The 17,082-nt window shown below is 41.6% G+C and overlaps 2 protein-coding genes across 3 annotated transcripts; one reads left to right on the plus strand and one right to left on the minus strand.

The window, feature by feature from the left end:
- The first annotated feature begins 904 nt into the window (after positions 1 to 904).
- ntmt1 (N-terminal Xaa-Pro-Lys N-methyltransferase 1) lies at positions 905 to 4,344 on the plus strand. The gene is made up of 4 exons (XM_082541627.1): positions 905 to 1,040; positions 2,521 to 2,680; positions 3,085 to 3,337; positions 3,704 to 4,344. The coding sequence occupies exons 2-4, from the start codon at positions 2,522 to 2,524 to the stop codon at positions 3,958 to 3,960; spliced, it is 669 nt and encodes a 222-aa protein (XP_082397753.1). The 5' UTR covers positions 905 to 1,040; position 2,521; the 3' UTR covers positions 3,961 to 4,344.
- A 970-nt stretch (positions 4,345 to 5,314) lies between these two features.
- ndor1 (NADPH dependent diflavin oxidoreductase 1) lies at positions 5,315 to 16,877 on the minus strand. Of its 2 annotated transcripts, none has more exons than XM_082541625.1 (15): positions 16,747 to 16,877; positions 10,361 to 10,500; positions 10,096 to 10,173; positions 9,415 to 9,512; positions 9,222 to 9,320; positions 9,043 to 9,144; positions 8,760 to 8,963; positions 8,456 to 8,583; positions 8,032 to 8,243; positions 7,794 to 7,901; positions 7,594 to 7,708; positions 7,126 to 7,272; positions 6,917 to 7,035; positions 6,691 to 6,785; positions 5,315 to 6,505 (listed from the first exon to the last, which is right to left on the minus strand). In XM_082541625.1, the coding sequence occupies exons 2-15, from the start codon at positions 10,493 to 10,495 to the stop codon at positions 6,361 to 6,363; spliced, it is 1,785 nt and encodes a 594-aa protein (XP_082397751.1). In that variant the 5' UTR covers positions 10,496 to 10,500; positions 16,747 to 16,877; the 3' UTR covers positions 5,315 to 6,360. The 2 variants fall into 2 exon arrangements, with proteins under 2 accessions (XP_082397751.1, XP_082397752.1); XM_082541626.1 differs by having other exon boundaries at positions 10,361 to 10,497; positions 16,747 to 16,876.
- Between the last annotated feature and the right edge of the window lie 205 nt (positions 16,878 to 17,082).

Here is a 17,082-nt window from a genome sequence, read left to right on the forward strand (position 1 = left end):
CTGTTTTTATGTTACAAAAATGAAACAACGAAAAAAGAAAAATGAGGATTTATCCATCCATCCATCCCCACCTCTTCCAGCTGTTCCAGAGAGAAAATAAGGTGTTTGCAGACCACTCATCTAGGAGGTGTCCAGGAAGAAGCCTGAACCACCTCAGCTGGTTTTGTTCAGTGTGGAGGAGGCTTTAATGACCACCTTATTAATGCCTCACCCCATCTCTAAGGCTGAGCTCAGACACCCTCTAGAAAAATTTCTTCAACCTTAATACAGTAATACTACTATTATTACTACTACTACTACTACATCTATTGCTACTACTACTACAGCGGAGTAGAGCTGCTGCTCATGCGTGTTGAAAAAAGATGAGGTTGTTCAGATATCTGGTTAGGACGCCACCTAAAGCAGACCCAGAACCCCCTGGATAAATTCCATATCTCGTCTGGCCTGGGAACACCTTTGGATTCCAAGGAGGAAGTGGAAAGTATAGTTGATGTGAAGAACATCTGGAATACAGACTTCAGGCAAATGCAAGATAATAATAATAATAATAATAATAATAATAATAATAATAATAATAATAATAATAATAATAATGAGTAGTAGTAGTAGCTTTATTATTTAATTTTTAACATGCAGAGATGACTGGAACCACTGAAAAGTGAACAGGGATTTTTAAGGTGAGGCAGATGGGTGTGGACCTTTTTGTTTTATACTCGGCTTTTTTTCTCCTTGTCCTGCCACAGTTCTTATAGAAAGTCATAATAAGTAACCCTGACAGGAAGCAGAGATGATCCTGAGCTGTGTTTTTTATGTTTCATCCTGGGTCTGAAATGACCTGGTCCAAAAGCACAGGTGAAAGAAGTGGGTCTACGAAGGGCAGCAGGGGGCGCTGTGGCCGCTTCTTCTCCCAGGAAACCAAAAGAGGAAGTAACGTACCGTGTGTGACGGTCCCAAATAGAAAAGTGAAGCACAGCAGACACCGGGAGTGGGTTCAACAGGGGCCGAGGAGGGAGTGGGACCAGGCGTTGACTCCAGACCAGGTCGGTGTGATCACGGAGAGTGAATCTATCGGGCTGATATCCGGCAGAGGCGGGTATTAAACAGCGTAACGACGGCGGCTAGGTGCAAGTTAGCACGTGCAGAGCGTCAGACGAAGGAGAGGGAGAGTACGTAAAAAGTGACAGAGAGCGACAGGTGGGAAGTTTCTGATTAAAAACGACAGAAACAGGCAGTTATTTGTTGTAGTGAGCAGGTGTGGGAGGCAGATATAGGTGCAGCTGTCACTTTAAGAGGACTTTGTAAACTTTATTAACTGCTCGGTTAAATCAGAAATCATAAACAGTCATTTACTTCCACTTATAACACAGTTACTCAGATTTGGGGAAAATATTGGCTGTAAAAAGCGAGTATTTCGTTCTGTAACTGTAAATCAGATACAAGAAGGAAAAATATAACAGAAAACTGTCCTAAAGCCTGGCAGTGATTACGTCCACAGCCCCAGTGTGAAGTATTATTAATAATGATAATAATAATAAATAGCAGTTTTATGGTTTCATGTAGCTGCTTCTTTCTGTAGTCAGGCTGTTCGTGTGTGAAACACACAAAACTCTGCACATTTAAACCATCCACTCTGTCCTGCTCACAAGACAGGCGCTGACAGCTGAACTGCAGCCACATGATGCCACATTTGGTGTGTGTGTGTGTGTGTGTGTGTGTGTGTGTGTGTGTGTGTGTGTGTACGCACGCGCGCGCGCGTTCCCCTTTCATGATGAACAGGTGATAGACCTCATGTCCCACTGTCCGGTGCCAGAGAGTGAGGTTTGTTGCTCAGAAACAGGACCTAGCCTGTTTATTTCTGCGCAGGTGTCTTTATTTATTTTTAGTGTGGCTCGGTCTTCTGTCCAGAATGGAGACAATAAAAAGCATTTTGCTGTCATCATAACAATAAAAGCAGCACAACTCTCAGGCTCCTTTAGGCAGGTATTTAAATTTTTCCCACAGGAATGTGAGTCAGTCTGACCATGAGCTGAAGCTCGAAACAGTTGCGTGACCTCATGGACGCCACAGCAGAAATCTTTCTGGATCTTTTTAGAGCCACTAAAGTGCAGACACCTCCAAACAAAAATCCAACTATTTCACCCACCAAAACTGGAGCTCAGACTTCTTGGATGGCCTGTTATACAATTAACCGCACAGCGGCCACATCATTGGTCAGATGATGGAATTATAAACACTAAAAAGACACCAACAGCACAGATGTGGTCCAGAAGTCCTGTCCATGGAGCACCACGCCGCTAATAATTCAGTCTTTCAGTGTAAACAAGCACACAAGTACTCTATATGGAAGAAGCAGCTGGTTAGCATCAACTGAACTTTCAAAATAAGAGTGGTCAGTGATATTGCAAATTTAACCTCCTTCAAAAATCATTGAATCTCTTTTGATGTTGACTGAAGCTTTTTTTTTTTTTTCATGATTCAGCCATTGATTGATTTTCACATTTTTGTGCATTTTCCTTTCAGGATGGGGGACATAGTCGAGGACGAGGTGAGTTTCTACTCCAACGCTCAGGACTACTGGAAGGATATCCCACCCACGGTGGACGGCATGCTGGGAGGCTATGGCAGCATCTCCAGCATCGACATTAACGGGTCCAAGGCCTTCCTGCAGAAATTCCTTGGCGTAAGAACCTCTAAAAAGATTGTAGCATGTTTGAGTTAGCACTCTGTGTACAGGGAATTCATGGTTTTCAAACATTGTTTTCAGACATTGGTTGTTAAAATATAAAATTAATAATGAAATGAAAAACCGGAGAACAAGACCTTTCACGTGCCAAGCAGCCACTAATCCGACATGCTGATCTGACCCTTGTAGGGTTCTCCAGTGAATTATTATCATTATGCTTTGGATTATATGTAGGAAAAGCTTATTATTTTGTAATCTGTGGATAAAAATGGGTGATAACAGCTGTATGACCTTCAAAGGGAGCGAGTGCTGCTGTTTCCTTGTTTGTGATGCAGTTGAATTGTGCTTTACTTGGGTCTTTGTGTAAACCCTAGTCATCTTTTTTTCTCTTTCCTCTGCAGGATGGCGAGGGGAAGACTGGCTCAGGCTGCGCTCTGGACTGCGGCGCAGGCATCGGTAGGATCACAAAGCGCCTGCTGCTGCCGCTGTTCAAGACTGTTGACCTGGTGGACGTGACACAGGAGTTCCTGGACAAAGCCAAGACGTACCTGGGAGACGACAGCAAGAGGGTGGGCAACTATTTCTGCTGCGGCCTGCAGGACTTTGTGCCGGAGAGCGGGCGCTATGATGTCATCTGGATCCAGTGGGTCATTGGTGAGTCTGAGTCGGAAAGCAAATGAAAAATGGTGCGCGATTAGATGACCTAAACTTCCATCCATCCATCCATTTTCTTCCGCTTATCCGGGGCCGGGTCGCGGGGGCAGCCGCCCAAGCAGAGAAGTCCAGACCTCCCTCTCCCCAGCCACCTCCACCAGCTTGTCCAGGGGAACACAGCGTGCGCATCGCTGCAGCCGCTGCACCGATCCGTCTGTCGATCTCCGGCTCCCTTCTCCCGTCACTCGCGAACAAGACCCCGAGATACTTAAACTCCTCCACTTGGGGCAGGAACTCATCCCTGACCCGGAGTGGGACCTAAACTTTCCTCATTCTAATTCATTTTTTTGTTCTTTCCACCCTTAGGTCACCTGACAGACGACCACCTAATAGACTTCCTGCGCCGCTGTCAGAAGGCGCTGCGGCCCAACGGTCTCATTGTCATCAAGGACAACGTGTCATACGAGGGCGTGATCCCTGATGAGGAGGACAGCAGCGTGTGCCGCGATCTGAACATAGTGTGCAGCCTGGTTAGCAAAGCCGGCCTCCGCATCGTCCATCAGGAGCAACAAAAGAACTTCCCGAAGGAGCTCTACCAGGTCCACACGCTGGCCATCAGATAGAGGACAAGCGGCGAAGGGGGTGGGGCTTTTTAATAGTCTGTTTTCTATCATGGGTCGCTCTCTAACTGTGGGCTTTGTCTATTCTGGGGTCACTGCAGCGTGGGGTAATGATCAAAATGTTTCTGCATCATCCACAAACGCCACTTCCTGTGCTGGACTTTCTCAGGACGTCCGCCAGATGCAGCTGTGTCGCTGTCTCCTGAACAGTTATCTAACGGACGGTTTCTCTGTGAGGATTTGCTGCTTTTATATCGCCTAGTATTTTTAAAAAGCTCACTTTAAGGAAAATGTGACAGAGATTTTTGTTACTTCTGGACATTTTATAGGAAAAATACACCAAACTGCAGATTAACGATCAATAAAAATGATGTATTTATTGCAGCAGTCGATTTTTGATCTGTGAGGCTGGACGTTCTCCTTAAGGTGTTTTTATACGTGTGAACGGTTAGCTAACTGAGTGGTTGTATCCGGGTTACCAGGTTTGTACTACAATTCCTGAAAGCCTGCCTAATGATGCACGGGAGAAAAGAGCACCACATGCATCTGGTGGACGGTGACACCGCATTGGATGCTGGGAGTTGTAGTGTAGTGGGATTGTATGAAGGGGCGGAGTCAGTGCTGAGAGTCATTTACCTCAGGGAAGCTGGAAGATAAAAATAAGGAAATGGAGTCAGTGTCGTGTTTCTTTGCTCTCTGTTCACAGCACACAACCAAGCATCTTTATTTACTTTTAGAAACCTGTGGAGCTGTGTTACAATTGGCTGTGCAGTTTCACATCAAAATGAACCGATGCAATGCCCACATCAGGTGTTCAAGCACTACATGAACAAGAATTCTCTTAATGTGGGATTTATACATTAGATCCAGTCACAAACCCTAATGAAAGCCTTCACCTTAATCTGCCGTGCGCCTCCTTATAAACAACTGCATGTCGTGTTTTCACGGCTGATGATGACTGTGATTGGCCTGTTCAGTTCCATTGTTTCTTGTTACAGATGTCAAACCCACCGTCAGCCAGCTGTGGGGGCTACAGCGTAGACTTGTCTTTGCTTGGCATGTCGGCATAGTAACAGCGAATAACCCCGGAGCTTTAAAATTTAGGTTGAGCTAGCCGCTCGTTGCTTTGGCTGATTACTCACAATGATCAACGTCTGCTGTTTTCATAACATTGAGTGGTCAGCAGCAGTGCTGTGGCGTTTGCATGATTTGATTGGCTCATTCCTGTAATGATCAGTAGCTTAGTCACTGGAGTGTTCATAGTCGGCTAATTTCAGATGCAGCCTGATGGTGGATGTATCTTGTATGAATTATTAATTTTCAGGAAGAAACCAGAAACAAAAACACTCTGGAGGAGTTTTCAGATCCAGACAGTTTATTGTGACGTATTTTACTGAATGCTTATAGCTTCATTTAAGAGTTTAGGACCTCACTGACGTACTTTAAGGCAACACTGTTTACTTGGTTTTACTTTCTGGTCAACACACTTAATAAAGCTCAAGAAAGGCAATAAATACTTCACAGATTACCATTATAACTCCTGTTCAGGAGGAATGAACATGCCCTTTATCTGCAGTGCATACAGTTCTCAAAGGGTTTATCTGACTAAAAGTTCACGCCAAATGATTTCATACAGGTTAGATGCAATCAGGCAAACTGATGTGATGAAATATTGTGATCACCACCTGCTGAGATTCTCCTGATGTCACAGACGATCAGAAATGGAGGCAGGAAGGAGGAGAAGAGCGACTTGTTCCTTAAACTGTTTCTGTAACTTGATTCCAGTTGTGAGATGCAATCCTCTCTGTCCCTGTTATTGGGTAATATTCAGTGATGCTGTACACCAGAGACTGTGTGGTGACTACAGTACTCTTCCACAGAAAAAGCTAAAAACTATTGGGTACGTCGTTCACGGATCAGGGTTTAGATCTTCTACTGCTTGACTTTAAAATGATTCATATGTTGGGGGATCAGTGAGGTTTTTCATCATGACCTCCAGAGACTTCTCATGAATGAAAGTGTAGGAAGCACCAGATTTGGTTTGGGTTTCCACAGCAGGCCAACGCAGTAGAAAGAATTAAGGAAACTGGTCCAATGATCTACTGCAGCACATCTCTGCGGCTGCGTCACAATAACAGTCGACTTAGCTCAAAGCAAAGCAGCCTGTTCAGGTTTTTAAAGTAGTGTGTAGAAAATATGCAGATGAAGCTAAAGCCCAACCCTAAAAGCATCCAAACCCACAAACAGAGCCAAAGTGTGAACTTTCTGTGGGGTGAAATGATCTCGTTCTATGAAGAGAGCGTCAAACAGAGACTTTTGGTTATTCTTTCATTTGTTGGAATAAGTTGATTCTGACAGCTGGACGGATCCCAGTGTAGTCAAAAGGTTGTTGGGGCCGAGCGATCACGACCAGGTCTCGCTCTGAAACCGACCCGTCTTCTCCATGGTCGCCAGCATCTGCTCGGCTTCTTCAGCGGACACACCTCCCGCCTGCTGGAACGCCTCTTTGAGGGCGTCGCACACACTGGCTGGCATCTGTTTAGCGTTGCTGCACGGAAACACAAAGAAGACCTGAAGTTTAGTTAAAGAAGAATCAAAACTAGCTTCCAGATGTGATCCTTAGACAATAAAAGACCAGGGTTTTTGTTTTGTCCCAGAATTGTATTTTAAACTCTACAACCTGAGTTTCAGTGGGGGAGGTTATCAGCGGCAGCTTCGAGGCCTCAGACTCACCCAGCGATGTAAAAACAGGCGTTTTTATTGGCGATCAGGTCCCACAGAAGCTCACCATTGTCCCTCACACGGTGCTGCACATACACCTTTGCCTCCTGAACAAACACAATAATGCTTGAAGGTCAAAACCTACCGAACTCCTGGACACTGGAAGTTTGATCATCTCCCATTTGCTGTTGTTCATATTGGTGATTATTTACAGGGTTAACAGGAGCGTGTTTCTGACCTGGTCTCGAGAGAAGGCCGTGAAGAGGGTGAGGAATCCAGCCTCCATCATCTCCTCCCACTCTGTCCTGAAGTAGAAGTCTTTGGACTTGGAGCGGCAGCCGAAGAAGAGGACGTTAGCTGCCGTGCAGGAAGAGGATGAAGAGGCGTGTCGTCACGTGAGCTCTGAGAGACTGTGGAGCGACTGGGAAATGTAATCAGATATCTCACCAGTTCTCCCCTCAGCGGTCCTCTCCTGTAACACCGATCTGAAGGGGGCCACTCCTGTTCCAGGTCCCACCATGATCACCGGGGTCTCCTTGTCTGAGGGGAACTTCAGACTTCCCTTCTTCACCCACAAAGGCACATACACATCGCCTGGGACACAGATTAGGAAAACATTTAAATTCTTTAATTAGAATGACTTATTAATCCGATCTAATTATTTAAAGTTCTTCAGGATTTCAGCTGAACTTTATTTAATGAAGACTATCCTATACCACAAGTAGTTTCAGGGTTACATTGCATGAGGTTTGTTCAAAATTAGAGCTTTATATCCAAAATGAATTTTAAAAAGAGTCGTCATTTGATGCCAGTTCACTGCTGGAATTTGATTAATCAGCCCTAATCTAATCATCAGTGTATGTAGGTGGCTGCTAACAGTTACGGTGAGCATATGCTACAGATAAGGTGGAGTACCTTGTGCAGGATCCAGAGAGGCTAACCAGGAGGAGCAGAGGCCTTTTCGAGGTTTATACAGTTTGGTTTTGTAGCAAACAACAGCAACCAGGACCTGAATCCTGTTTGGGTGGGCCTGCAGGCAGACCACATCTTTACAGTGACGGCTATAACGCTAAAATATAAATACTTTTTAAATCTAATAAAGAAGGATGATCTACCCGCAGAGAGGAGGCGATGGAGAAGGAGCGAGGCTGGATCTCAGGGAAAAGGTCCAGGAGATAGTCCACTTTGAGTTCTGCTGTGGTGTGAGGGAAATCTGCCAGGACCTGCAGCAACAAGGAGCAGATCGGAGGTAAAACGCAGATGAAGACAGATTTATTTATTACACAGGTCTGAATCCTGTTTGGGTTTAATAATTGCAAAATTGCTTCTAAGCTCCACCTCTTCGACCGTTACCTCCAGCATGGTGCGTCGGGGTCGGTTGCAGTAGTTATGCAGCTCATCCTGGCCCGCCGCTGAGCTGAACTCGGCCAGCTTCTCCTGCTCCAGCTCGTTGGTGGCGAAGGTGGACAGCAGCTCGAAGAAGGAGCGGCGAGGCACAGCGGCGATATCCAGGTAACTCTCCACCAGGTGGCGCACCGTGCAGGGCTGAGGAAGCCTGGCTGGGACTGAAAGATAGACTCAGACTGATCAGTGATTGTCTTAAAATTATTTCCAAGCTGCTTTTAAATGAAAACAGTGAGGTCACTGTAGCTACCTCGATCTTTTATATACAGATTATAGATCTGACTAAGAGTCATTAAAACATTCAGAGGTCAGATTTATTCAAAGGAAAGGAAGTGCATTGATAGGAAGGGATATTTATGAAACAGGGACTGACCTGCAGTGTTGTCTGTGGGGCTGAGAGTGAACCGGGTCTCTGGGTCCAATTTCAGCAGCTGGCAGAACTGCTGCACATCCTCAGGGGCGTTACATGGGCGCATCATCACCACGTCACCGGCAGCAAACCTGGAGGACAGCAACACAGCTGGAGATGGTGGCAGACCAACGAGGCTTACTGCTTTTACTTAAATACTGAAACTCAGGGTCATATTCAGAGCAGATTCTGCTCCAAACAAGGCGTTTCAGGACAAAAAAACCATGCAGGTCTGAAAAGTAATCTTCAGGGGATCAAGGTTACGTACTCAATGTTGGACCCAGTGACGTCTAACTCAATGTGCCTGACGTCCTGGAAGTGCGACGGCTCCGTCACCCTCCTGTTGAACACCATTCTGGCAGGAAATGGGTGAGACTGGGAGGGGACAGTTTGATCCATGGGAATCCTCAGCTGGACCTCCTCCTTCTCTTGCATGTCGTCCAGGAAGTGGAACGTGTAGGTTGGAGGAAGTCTGTCGCAAAAAAGACAGAACAAACCTATAAATTAAACGTACGCTTTCTGAGAGAGGGACACGTGGAGCAGATACTCACGGCTCGTCTTCCCTCAGCTGCATCATGCCGGACAGAGTCGGGTAAAGAGTCGACACTTTCCCCCAAAACGAAGCAAACCAGGGGTCGATCACAGCGTCCGCTCTGCGTCAAACACACCGTCAGCTCAGCACACGCGCAACAAACCCTCCGCCATGTTCATGTTTACACTTGTCTCTTACCCGAGGTCATGCTGGTCATCAGCCAGCCCCACGGGCAGCAGCACGCAGGCACCGAGCTGCAGGAGGCGCTTATGAAGCTTCTTGGCCACAAAGTTGAACCTGCGGTGCACACAACGTGCACAGGCTTTAACAAAAACCAGACGAGTCACTGTAGGCTAATGGTGAGAACAGCGAGCATAAATCCTGGACTGACTTTGGATACGAGGAGTCTCCCAGGCCCAGGATGGCGCAGTCGAGCTGACTCAGAGAGCCGGCAGGTAAAGACTTCTTAAAGAGGAACCGCCAGAAATTCTTAAAACAAAGAACACATGGACGTCTCAGACACAGGTAAAGGTTTTCAAAATATAATTGGCTGTGCATGAAATCTTTTATCATTCTTCAGAAAAACCACAGAGGTTCTCACTGACCCTCAGAATTAGCTTCTTTCTTTAATATAACTTCACTACATTTAATGAAGCCATACAACACTTTACCTTCATATTGATAAGTCCAGGAGAAATCCACCTGTTATGTCCGACGCTACTGACGCTACTGATAGTGTACAACAGTTTTAAAAAAGCTTTAATGTCTCTCTCAGCCGAGAATGTGTTTCATGTGTTTCGCGTGAATCTGATCTGATTTTAATCTGAGGATTCGAATCTAATTCACTCTGAAGCTTTGACCATGACTGACTGACTCAAAAACCTTATGGACAGACCTCAAAGATCCTTACATTTAGCAGGACGAAGAGGGGAAACACTCTAAACTTTGAAAAGGAAAACTCTTGGTTAATTTCAAACTGGAAAGACTTGAAGTAAAAAGGTAATTGTGCTTAAAAATAATATTTCCTTTTTGGAAGGTCACCTTTCACTCTTCCAGTTTTCATTTTTCTTACCTTCATGTTGTCGGGAGGATCTCCCTGACCAGTAGTGGAGCAAACAAAGACGACCAGAGACTCGGTGATCAGGTTGGCCTGTTTGATGGGAGGAAAAAGGCACGCTGTGAGGTTGAGGAGGAGTACTCAGGAGCAGCTCTGGGACTAAAGTTGGGTATAAACATGTGAAACACCGACTGTGACCCCACAGTTATTCCACATTTATCGAGTCACAGCTCTGAAAACTTTAACACCCCCCCTTATTTTTGAATAAGGTCTTACGCACCACATTGTAGTCGTCCAGTGGCATCACTCGGACCCGCAGCCGCCGTCTCTGTGCCTGCCGGGCAAGCCTCTGTGCCGTGTCCTGAGCTGTCCCGGTCTGACTCCCGTACAGAACGAGCAGGGCAGGATTTGACATGACTGCTGACAGAAACACAAGAACAGAAACTCATCATGTTTTGGATACAAAAAAGCCTCAGGGACTAAATTAAACATGGAGCAAAGAGTTTGATTCTCTCTGAGCCACTCAGCATGCAGTCCCACAGCAGGAGTTAGGACACGTGTGGCTCATTCAGGCCAAGACCCTGGTAAACTCGCTCCTGGCTCATGTGACACAGCCACTTATTTTCCTCTTAACTGGCCCCAGATGGGGACTCAGGTTCAGTTTTCCTTGGGTGACCCAGGCAGTGGCGAAGTTCCCAGATGTGACAGTGATAGAGTTTCACTGTCATGGTTAATAACCCAGAGTTTATTGGACAGGAAGCTGCATTTGTTCACTGGTGTCAAGCCAGCCTCCAATTCGAGACTTGCAGTCAAGCCAGCCTCCAGTTTGTTTTACGTTCCCTGTGTATTCAAAGTATTACGGGAATGGATGTGGAAACTGGATTTCAAAATAAAAGCCAACTTCGAGTGAATTAACAGATATGTTAAGAACATAATAACATATAATTTAGGCTTTTTTTTTTTTTTTTTTACAAACTCTAATGTTAGATCTATATGACACAGCCTTGTACCCTAATTGTGCCCTGTCACTATCAAGGCCATCTTATTTTGGATTTCAAAGTAAAAGCCCTGTGAATCTTCATTTTTGAACTACTCTTTCAATGACTTAATAATGCTCTTAAAAGCAAAAGTCGTATTTCCAAATACTATTTGAACTTTATATCAACACTTTCCAACCACAGTCTTTTTACAGTGATACCATATCAATATCAAGTCAGTCTGATTTTGCCTTTCATAGTAATGGCCCTTTGAAATTGTCCATAATTGACTTAATCTTCTAACGATTCAAAATGCTCTAAAATGAAAAATTCTTGTTTCCACAGGGTAATTCCACCTTAGATCAACAGTATACAGCCCCACAGTGATACCATATCAATATCAAGTCATTCTGATTATGCCTTCCAAAATAAAAGCCTTTTTAAATTGTCCATAATTGACCTAACTTTCAGTGATTTCAAAATGTTTTAAAATGGAAATTTCCTGTTTCCACAGGGTAATTCCACTCCAGATCAACAGTATACAACCTCACGATGTTACCATATCAATATCAAGACATTCTGATATTGCTTTAAAAAATAAAAGCATTTTCAAACTGCCCATATCTGACTTGCTCCTGGAACAATTTCAAAATGCTCTAAAATGGCACATTCCTGTTTCCACAGGGTAATTCCACTTTAGATCAACAGTATACAGCCCCACAGTGATACCATATCAATATCAAGTCATTCTGATTTTGCTCTCAAAAATAAAAGCCTTTTCAAATTGTCCATAATTGACCTAACTTTCAGTGATTTCAAAATGCTCTAAAATGGAAAATTCCTGTTTCCACAGGGTAATTCCACCTTAGATCAACAGTATACAGCCCCACAGTGATACCATATCAATATCAAGTCATTCTGATTATGCCTTCCAAAATAAAAGCCTTTTTAAATTGTCCATAATTGACCTAACTTTCAGTGATTTCAAAATGCTCTAAAATGGAAATTTCCTGTTTCCACAGGATAATTCCACTCCAGATCAACAGTATACAGCCCCACAGTGATACCATATTAATATCAAGTCATTCTGATTATGCCTTCCAAAATAAAAGACTTTTCAAATTGCCAAGATACGACCTACTCTTTTAAAGATTTCAAAATGCTCTAAAAGTGAAAATTGCTGTTTCCACAGGATAATTTCACTTTAGGTCAACAGTATACAACCTCACGATGTTACCATATCAATTTCAAGTAATTCTGATTATGCCTTCCAAAATAATGGCCTGTTGAAAATGCCCATAATTTACCTAACTTTCAGTGATTTCAGAATGCTCTAAAAAGGAAGATTTCAGTTTCCACAGGGTAATTCCACTTTAGATCAACAGTATACAACCTCACGATGTTACCATGTCAATTTCAAGTCAGTCTGATTTTGCTTTTCAAAATAAAAACTTTTTCAATTTGCCCATATATGACTTACTCTTGGAGCGAATTCAAAATGCTCTAAGATGGAAAATTGCTGTTTCCACAGCATAATTCCACTTTAGATCAATAGTATCCAACCCCACAGTGATACCATATCAATATCAAATCAGTCTGATATTGCCTTCCAAAATAAAAGACTTTTCAAATTGCCGATATACGACCTACTCTTTTAAAGAATTCAGAACGCTCTAAAAATGAAACTCGCTCTTTCCACAGGATGAATCCATGTTAGATCAAAAGTGTACATCCACACCATGGTACTACTTCAATTTCAAGTCATTCTGATTTTGCCTTCCAAAATAATGGCCTGTTGAAAATGCCAATAACTTACCTAACTTTCAGTGATTTCGGAATGCTCTAAAAAGGAAATTTTCTGTTTCCACAGAATAATTTCACTTTAAATCAACAGTATACAACCCCACAGAGATACGATGTTAAGATCAAGTCACTCTGATTTTGCCTTCCAAAATAAAAGTATTTTCAAATTGCCCGTAGACGACCTACTCGTTTAACGATTTCAAAATGCTCTTAAATTGAAAGATGCTGTTTCCACAGGATAATTCCACTTTAGATCAACAGTATCCAACCCGACAGTAAAACCATGTAAATTTCATGTTGGTCTGATTTCGCCTTTCAAATTAATGGCCCGTCGAATTTGTCCATATGTGATATACTCTTTCAATTATTTCAGAATGTTTTAAAAATGAAAATTGCTGTTTCAACACATATTGGGTTTTCATTTTGAAAAGCAAAATCAGACTCAATTGATTATGACAGAATTGAATCATAAAGATGATGTAAAAGGAAGCCGAAATTGCCACTAGGTTGTAATTGATAGTACGTTTATATTTTAAGTCTGTGGAAAGATGTCATGGTTGGTTTGCAAGCTGTTTTGTAATTTCTTTATTTAGAATGACATCTTTCCACAGATTTAAAGTGAAATTATTCTGTGGAAACAGAAAATTTCCTTTTTAGAGCATTCCGAAATCACTGAAAGTTAGGTAAGTTATTGGCATTTTCAACAGGCCATTATTTTGGAAGGCAAAATCAGAATGACTTGAAATTGAAGTAGTACCATGGTGTGGATGTACACTTTTGATCTAACATGGATTCATCCTGTGGAAAGAGCGAGTTTCATTTTTAGAGCGTTCTGAATTCTTTAAAAGAGTAGGTCGTATATCGGCAATTTGAAAAGTCTTTTATTTTGGAAGGCAATATCAGACTGATTTGATATTGATATGGTATCACTGTGGGGTTGGATACTATTGATCTAAAGTGGAATTATGCTGTGGAAACAGCAATTTTCCATCTTAGAGCATTTTGAATTCGCTCCAAGAGTAAGTCATATATGGGCAAATTGAAAAAGTTTTTATTTTGAAAAGCAAAATCAGACTGACTTGAAATTGACATGGTAACATCGTGAGGTTGTATACTGTTGATCTAAAGTGGAATTACCCTGTGGAAACTGAAATCTTCCTTTTTAGAGCATTCTGAAATCACTGAAAGTTAGGTAAATTATGGGCATTTTCAACAGGCCATTATTTTGGAAGGCATAATCAGAATTACTTGAAATTGATATGGTAACATCGTGAGGTTGTATACTGTTGACCTAAAGTGAAATTATCCTGTGGAAACAGCAATTTTCACTTTTAGAGCATTTTGAAATCTTTAAAAGAGTAGGTCGTATCTTGGCAATTTGAAAAGTCTTTTATTTTGGAAGGCATAATCAGAATGACTTGATATTAATATGGTATCACTGTGGGGCTGTATACTGTTGATCTGGAGTGGAATTATCCTGTGGAAACAGGAAATTTCCATTTTAGAGCATTTTGAAATCACTGAAAGTTGGGTCAATTGTGGACAATTTGAAAAGGCTTTTACTTTGGAAGGCAAAATCAGAATGACTTGATATTAATATGGTATCACTGTGGGGCTGTATACTGTTGATCTAAAGTGGAATTACCCTGTGGAAACAGGAATTTTCCATTTTAGAGCATTTTGAAATTGTTCCAGGATCAAGTCAGATATGGGCATTTTGAAAATGCTTTTATTTTTGAAAGCAAAATCAGAATGACTTGATATTGATGTGGTAACATCGTCAGGTTGTATACTGTTGACCTAAAGTGAAATTATCCTGTGGAAACAGCAAAATTCTTTTTAAGAACATTTTGAAATCGTTAAAAAAGTAGGTCGTATATATGCTCAATTTGAAAGGGCATTTATTTTGGAAGGCATAATCAGAATGACTTGATATTGATATGGTATCACTGTGGGGCTGTATACTGTTGATCTAAGGTGGAATTACCCTGTGGAAACAGGAAATTTCCTTTTTAGAGCATTTTGAAATCACTGAAAGTTAGGTCAATTATGGACAATTTAAAAAGGCTTTTATTTTGGAAGGCATAATCAGAATGACTTGATATTGATATGGTATCACTGTGGGGCTGTATACTGTTGATCTAAGGTGGAATTACCCTGTGGAAACAGGAATTTTCCATTTTAGAGCATTTTGAAATCACTGAAAGTTAGGTCAATTATGGACAATTTGAAAAGGCTTTTATTTTTGAGAGCAAAATCAGAATGACTTGATATTGATATGGTATCACTGTGGGGCTGTATACTGTTGATCTAAAGTGGAATTACCCTGTGGAAACAGGAATGTGCCATTTTAGAGCATTTTGAAATTGTTCCAGGAGCAAGTCAGATATGGGCAGTTTGAAAATGCTTTTATTTTTTAAAGCAATATCAGAATGTCTTGATATTGATATGGTAACATCGTGAGGTTGTATACTGTTGATCTGGAGTGGAATTACCCTGTGGAAACAGGAAATTTCCATTTTAAAACATTTTGAAATCACTGAAAGTTAGGTCAATTATGGACAATTTAAAAAGGCTTTTATTTTGGAAGGCATAATCAGAATGACTTGATATTGATATGGTATCACTGTGGGGCTGTATACTGTTGATCTAAGGTGGAATTACCCTGTGGAAACAAGAATTTTTCATTTTAGAGCATTTTGAATCGTTAGAAGATTAAGTCAATTATGGACAATTTCAAAGGGCCATTACTATGAAAGGCAAAATCAGACTGACTTGATATTGATATGGTATCACTGTAAAAAGACTGTGGTTGGAAAGTGTTGATATAAAGTTCAAATAGTATTTGGAAATACGACTTTTGCTTTTAAGAGCATTATTAAGTCATTGAAAGAGTAGTTCAAAAATGAAGATTCACAGGGCTTTTACTTTGAAATCCAAAATAAGATGGCCTTGATAGTGACAGGGCACAATTAGGGTACAAGGCTGTGTCATATAGATCTAACATTAGAGTTTGTAAAAAAAAAAAAAAAAAGCCTAAATTATATGTTATTATGTTCTTAACATATCTGTTAATTCACTCGAAGTTGGCTTTTATTTTGAAATCCAGTTTCCACATCCATTCCCGTAATACTTTGAATACACAGGGAACGTAAAACAAACTGGAGGCTGGCTTGACTGCAAGTCTCGAATTGGAGGCTGGCTTGACACAAGTATTTGTTCAGCTGCCTGCTGTGTACATGTAAACAGATGAAGTTCTGAATGAATGTTTTGGTGAAACAAAGATGATGCTCGACTCTGGCGCAGAATAAAGTTTTATCTATTCTATAATAGATACTAGACGAAAACAGTGCCCATAAACAGAAGACTCGAAACCAATAAACGTAAAGCAGAGCTCTGCTGTTAGTTTTCAGTAAAAACAATCAATTAAACAATACAAACCATAACGTGACTTTAATTCTAATCATCTGACTTTCATCCTTATAAGCATGAGACTGTCTTCGCACATGTACACATGTCTGTGTGATAAATACATGCTGACTCGTCAAACAGGAAACGTTGGCTCTGAACACATTGATTAGCAATACTTTCATTTTTCACTCAGAAATATATGTTCCGCATTTCTTTATTTGGGCCACAACAAACCATTTTCCGTGACCAGCAGGTATCTCGGTTACTTTTTACAGTAGATATAATGAAATGAATAAAATATAACAGTTAAATTAGCAGATGTTCACCTTCACTCAGGACTACATAACTGAGCTGCATGCTAACGTGCTAGAATACTAGCTAACCGACTGATAAAAATCTGATCCGCTATTTTACTTTTTTTTTTTTTTTCGTCTATAATTCACATTTATGACCACAAGCAAACAAATCCACTCACCGTCGCTGTCTTCGTCGACAATTACCTAGAAACTTATACAAATGAACAAAATTAACTGGTCATGATGACCCTCAACGCCACACTTTACGGCAGGCACGCTGTGATTAGCTCACAGGCCGATGCTGCGTTCAGAGCCCCGGAGGAAAATCAGAAATAACAAAGTTTACGTAAAAAATTCTTTCACAAGCAACTTCTGCTGTTTATTCTTTATTCTTTCATTTTTGTTAACATTATACTTGATGAAGACATAATTTTCGTTTAAGTATTAATTAATAACAGCTACAAAGTGACTTATTTTTATTGATTTGTCTTAAATTTGAACCCAAAACATCTTAA

This window comes from Aulonocara stuartgranti (genome assembly GCF_965226115.1).
Source record: "Aulonocara stuartgranti genome assembly, chromosome: 7".
In the NCBI taxonomy this organism is placed as follows: Eukaryota; Metazoa; Chordata; class Actinopteri; order Cichliformes; family Cichlidae; genus Aulonocara; species Aulonocara stuartgranti.

Excerpts from the sequence above, each read along its gene's own strand:
- ntmt1 (XM_082541627.1), top strand. The coding sequence starts at position 2,522 with ATGGGGGACATAGTCGAGGACGAGGTGAGTTTCTACTCCAACGCTCAG. Across the intron at positions 2,681-3,084 it reads TCCTGCAGAAATTCCTTGGC|GATGGCGAGGGGAAGACTGG; the intron begins GTAAGAACCTCT and ends TTTCCTCTGCAG. Across the intron at positions 3,338-3,703 it reads CTGGATCCAGTGGGTCATTG|GTCACCTGACAGACGACCAC; the intron begins GTGAGTCTGAGT and ends TTCCACCCTTAG.
- ndor1 (XM_082541625.1), bottom strand. The coding sequence starts at position 10,495 with ATGTCAAATCCTGCCCTGCTCGTTCTGTACGGGAGTCAGACCGGGACA. Across the intron at positions 7,273-7,593 it reads CTCTCTGGATCCTGCACAAG|GCGATGTGTATGTGCCTTTG; the intron begins GTACTCCACCTT and ends TCTGTGTCCCAG. Across the intron at positions 6,786-6,916 it reads CGGCCTTCTCTCGAGACCAG|GAGGCAAAGGTGTATGTGCA; the intron begins GTCAGAAACACG and ends GTGTTTGTTCAG.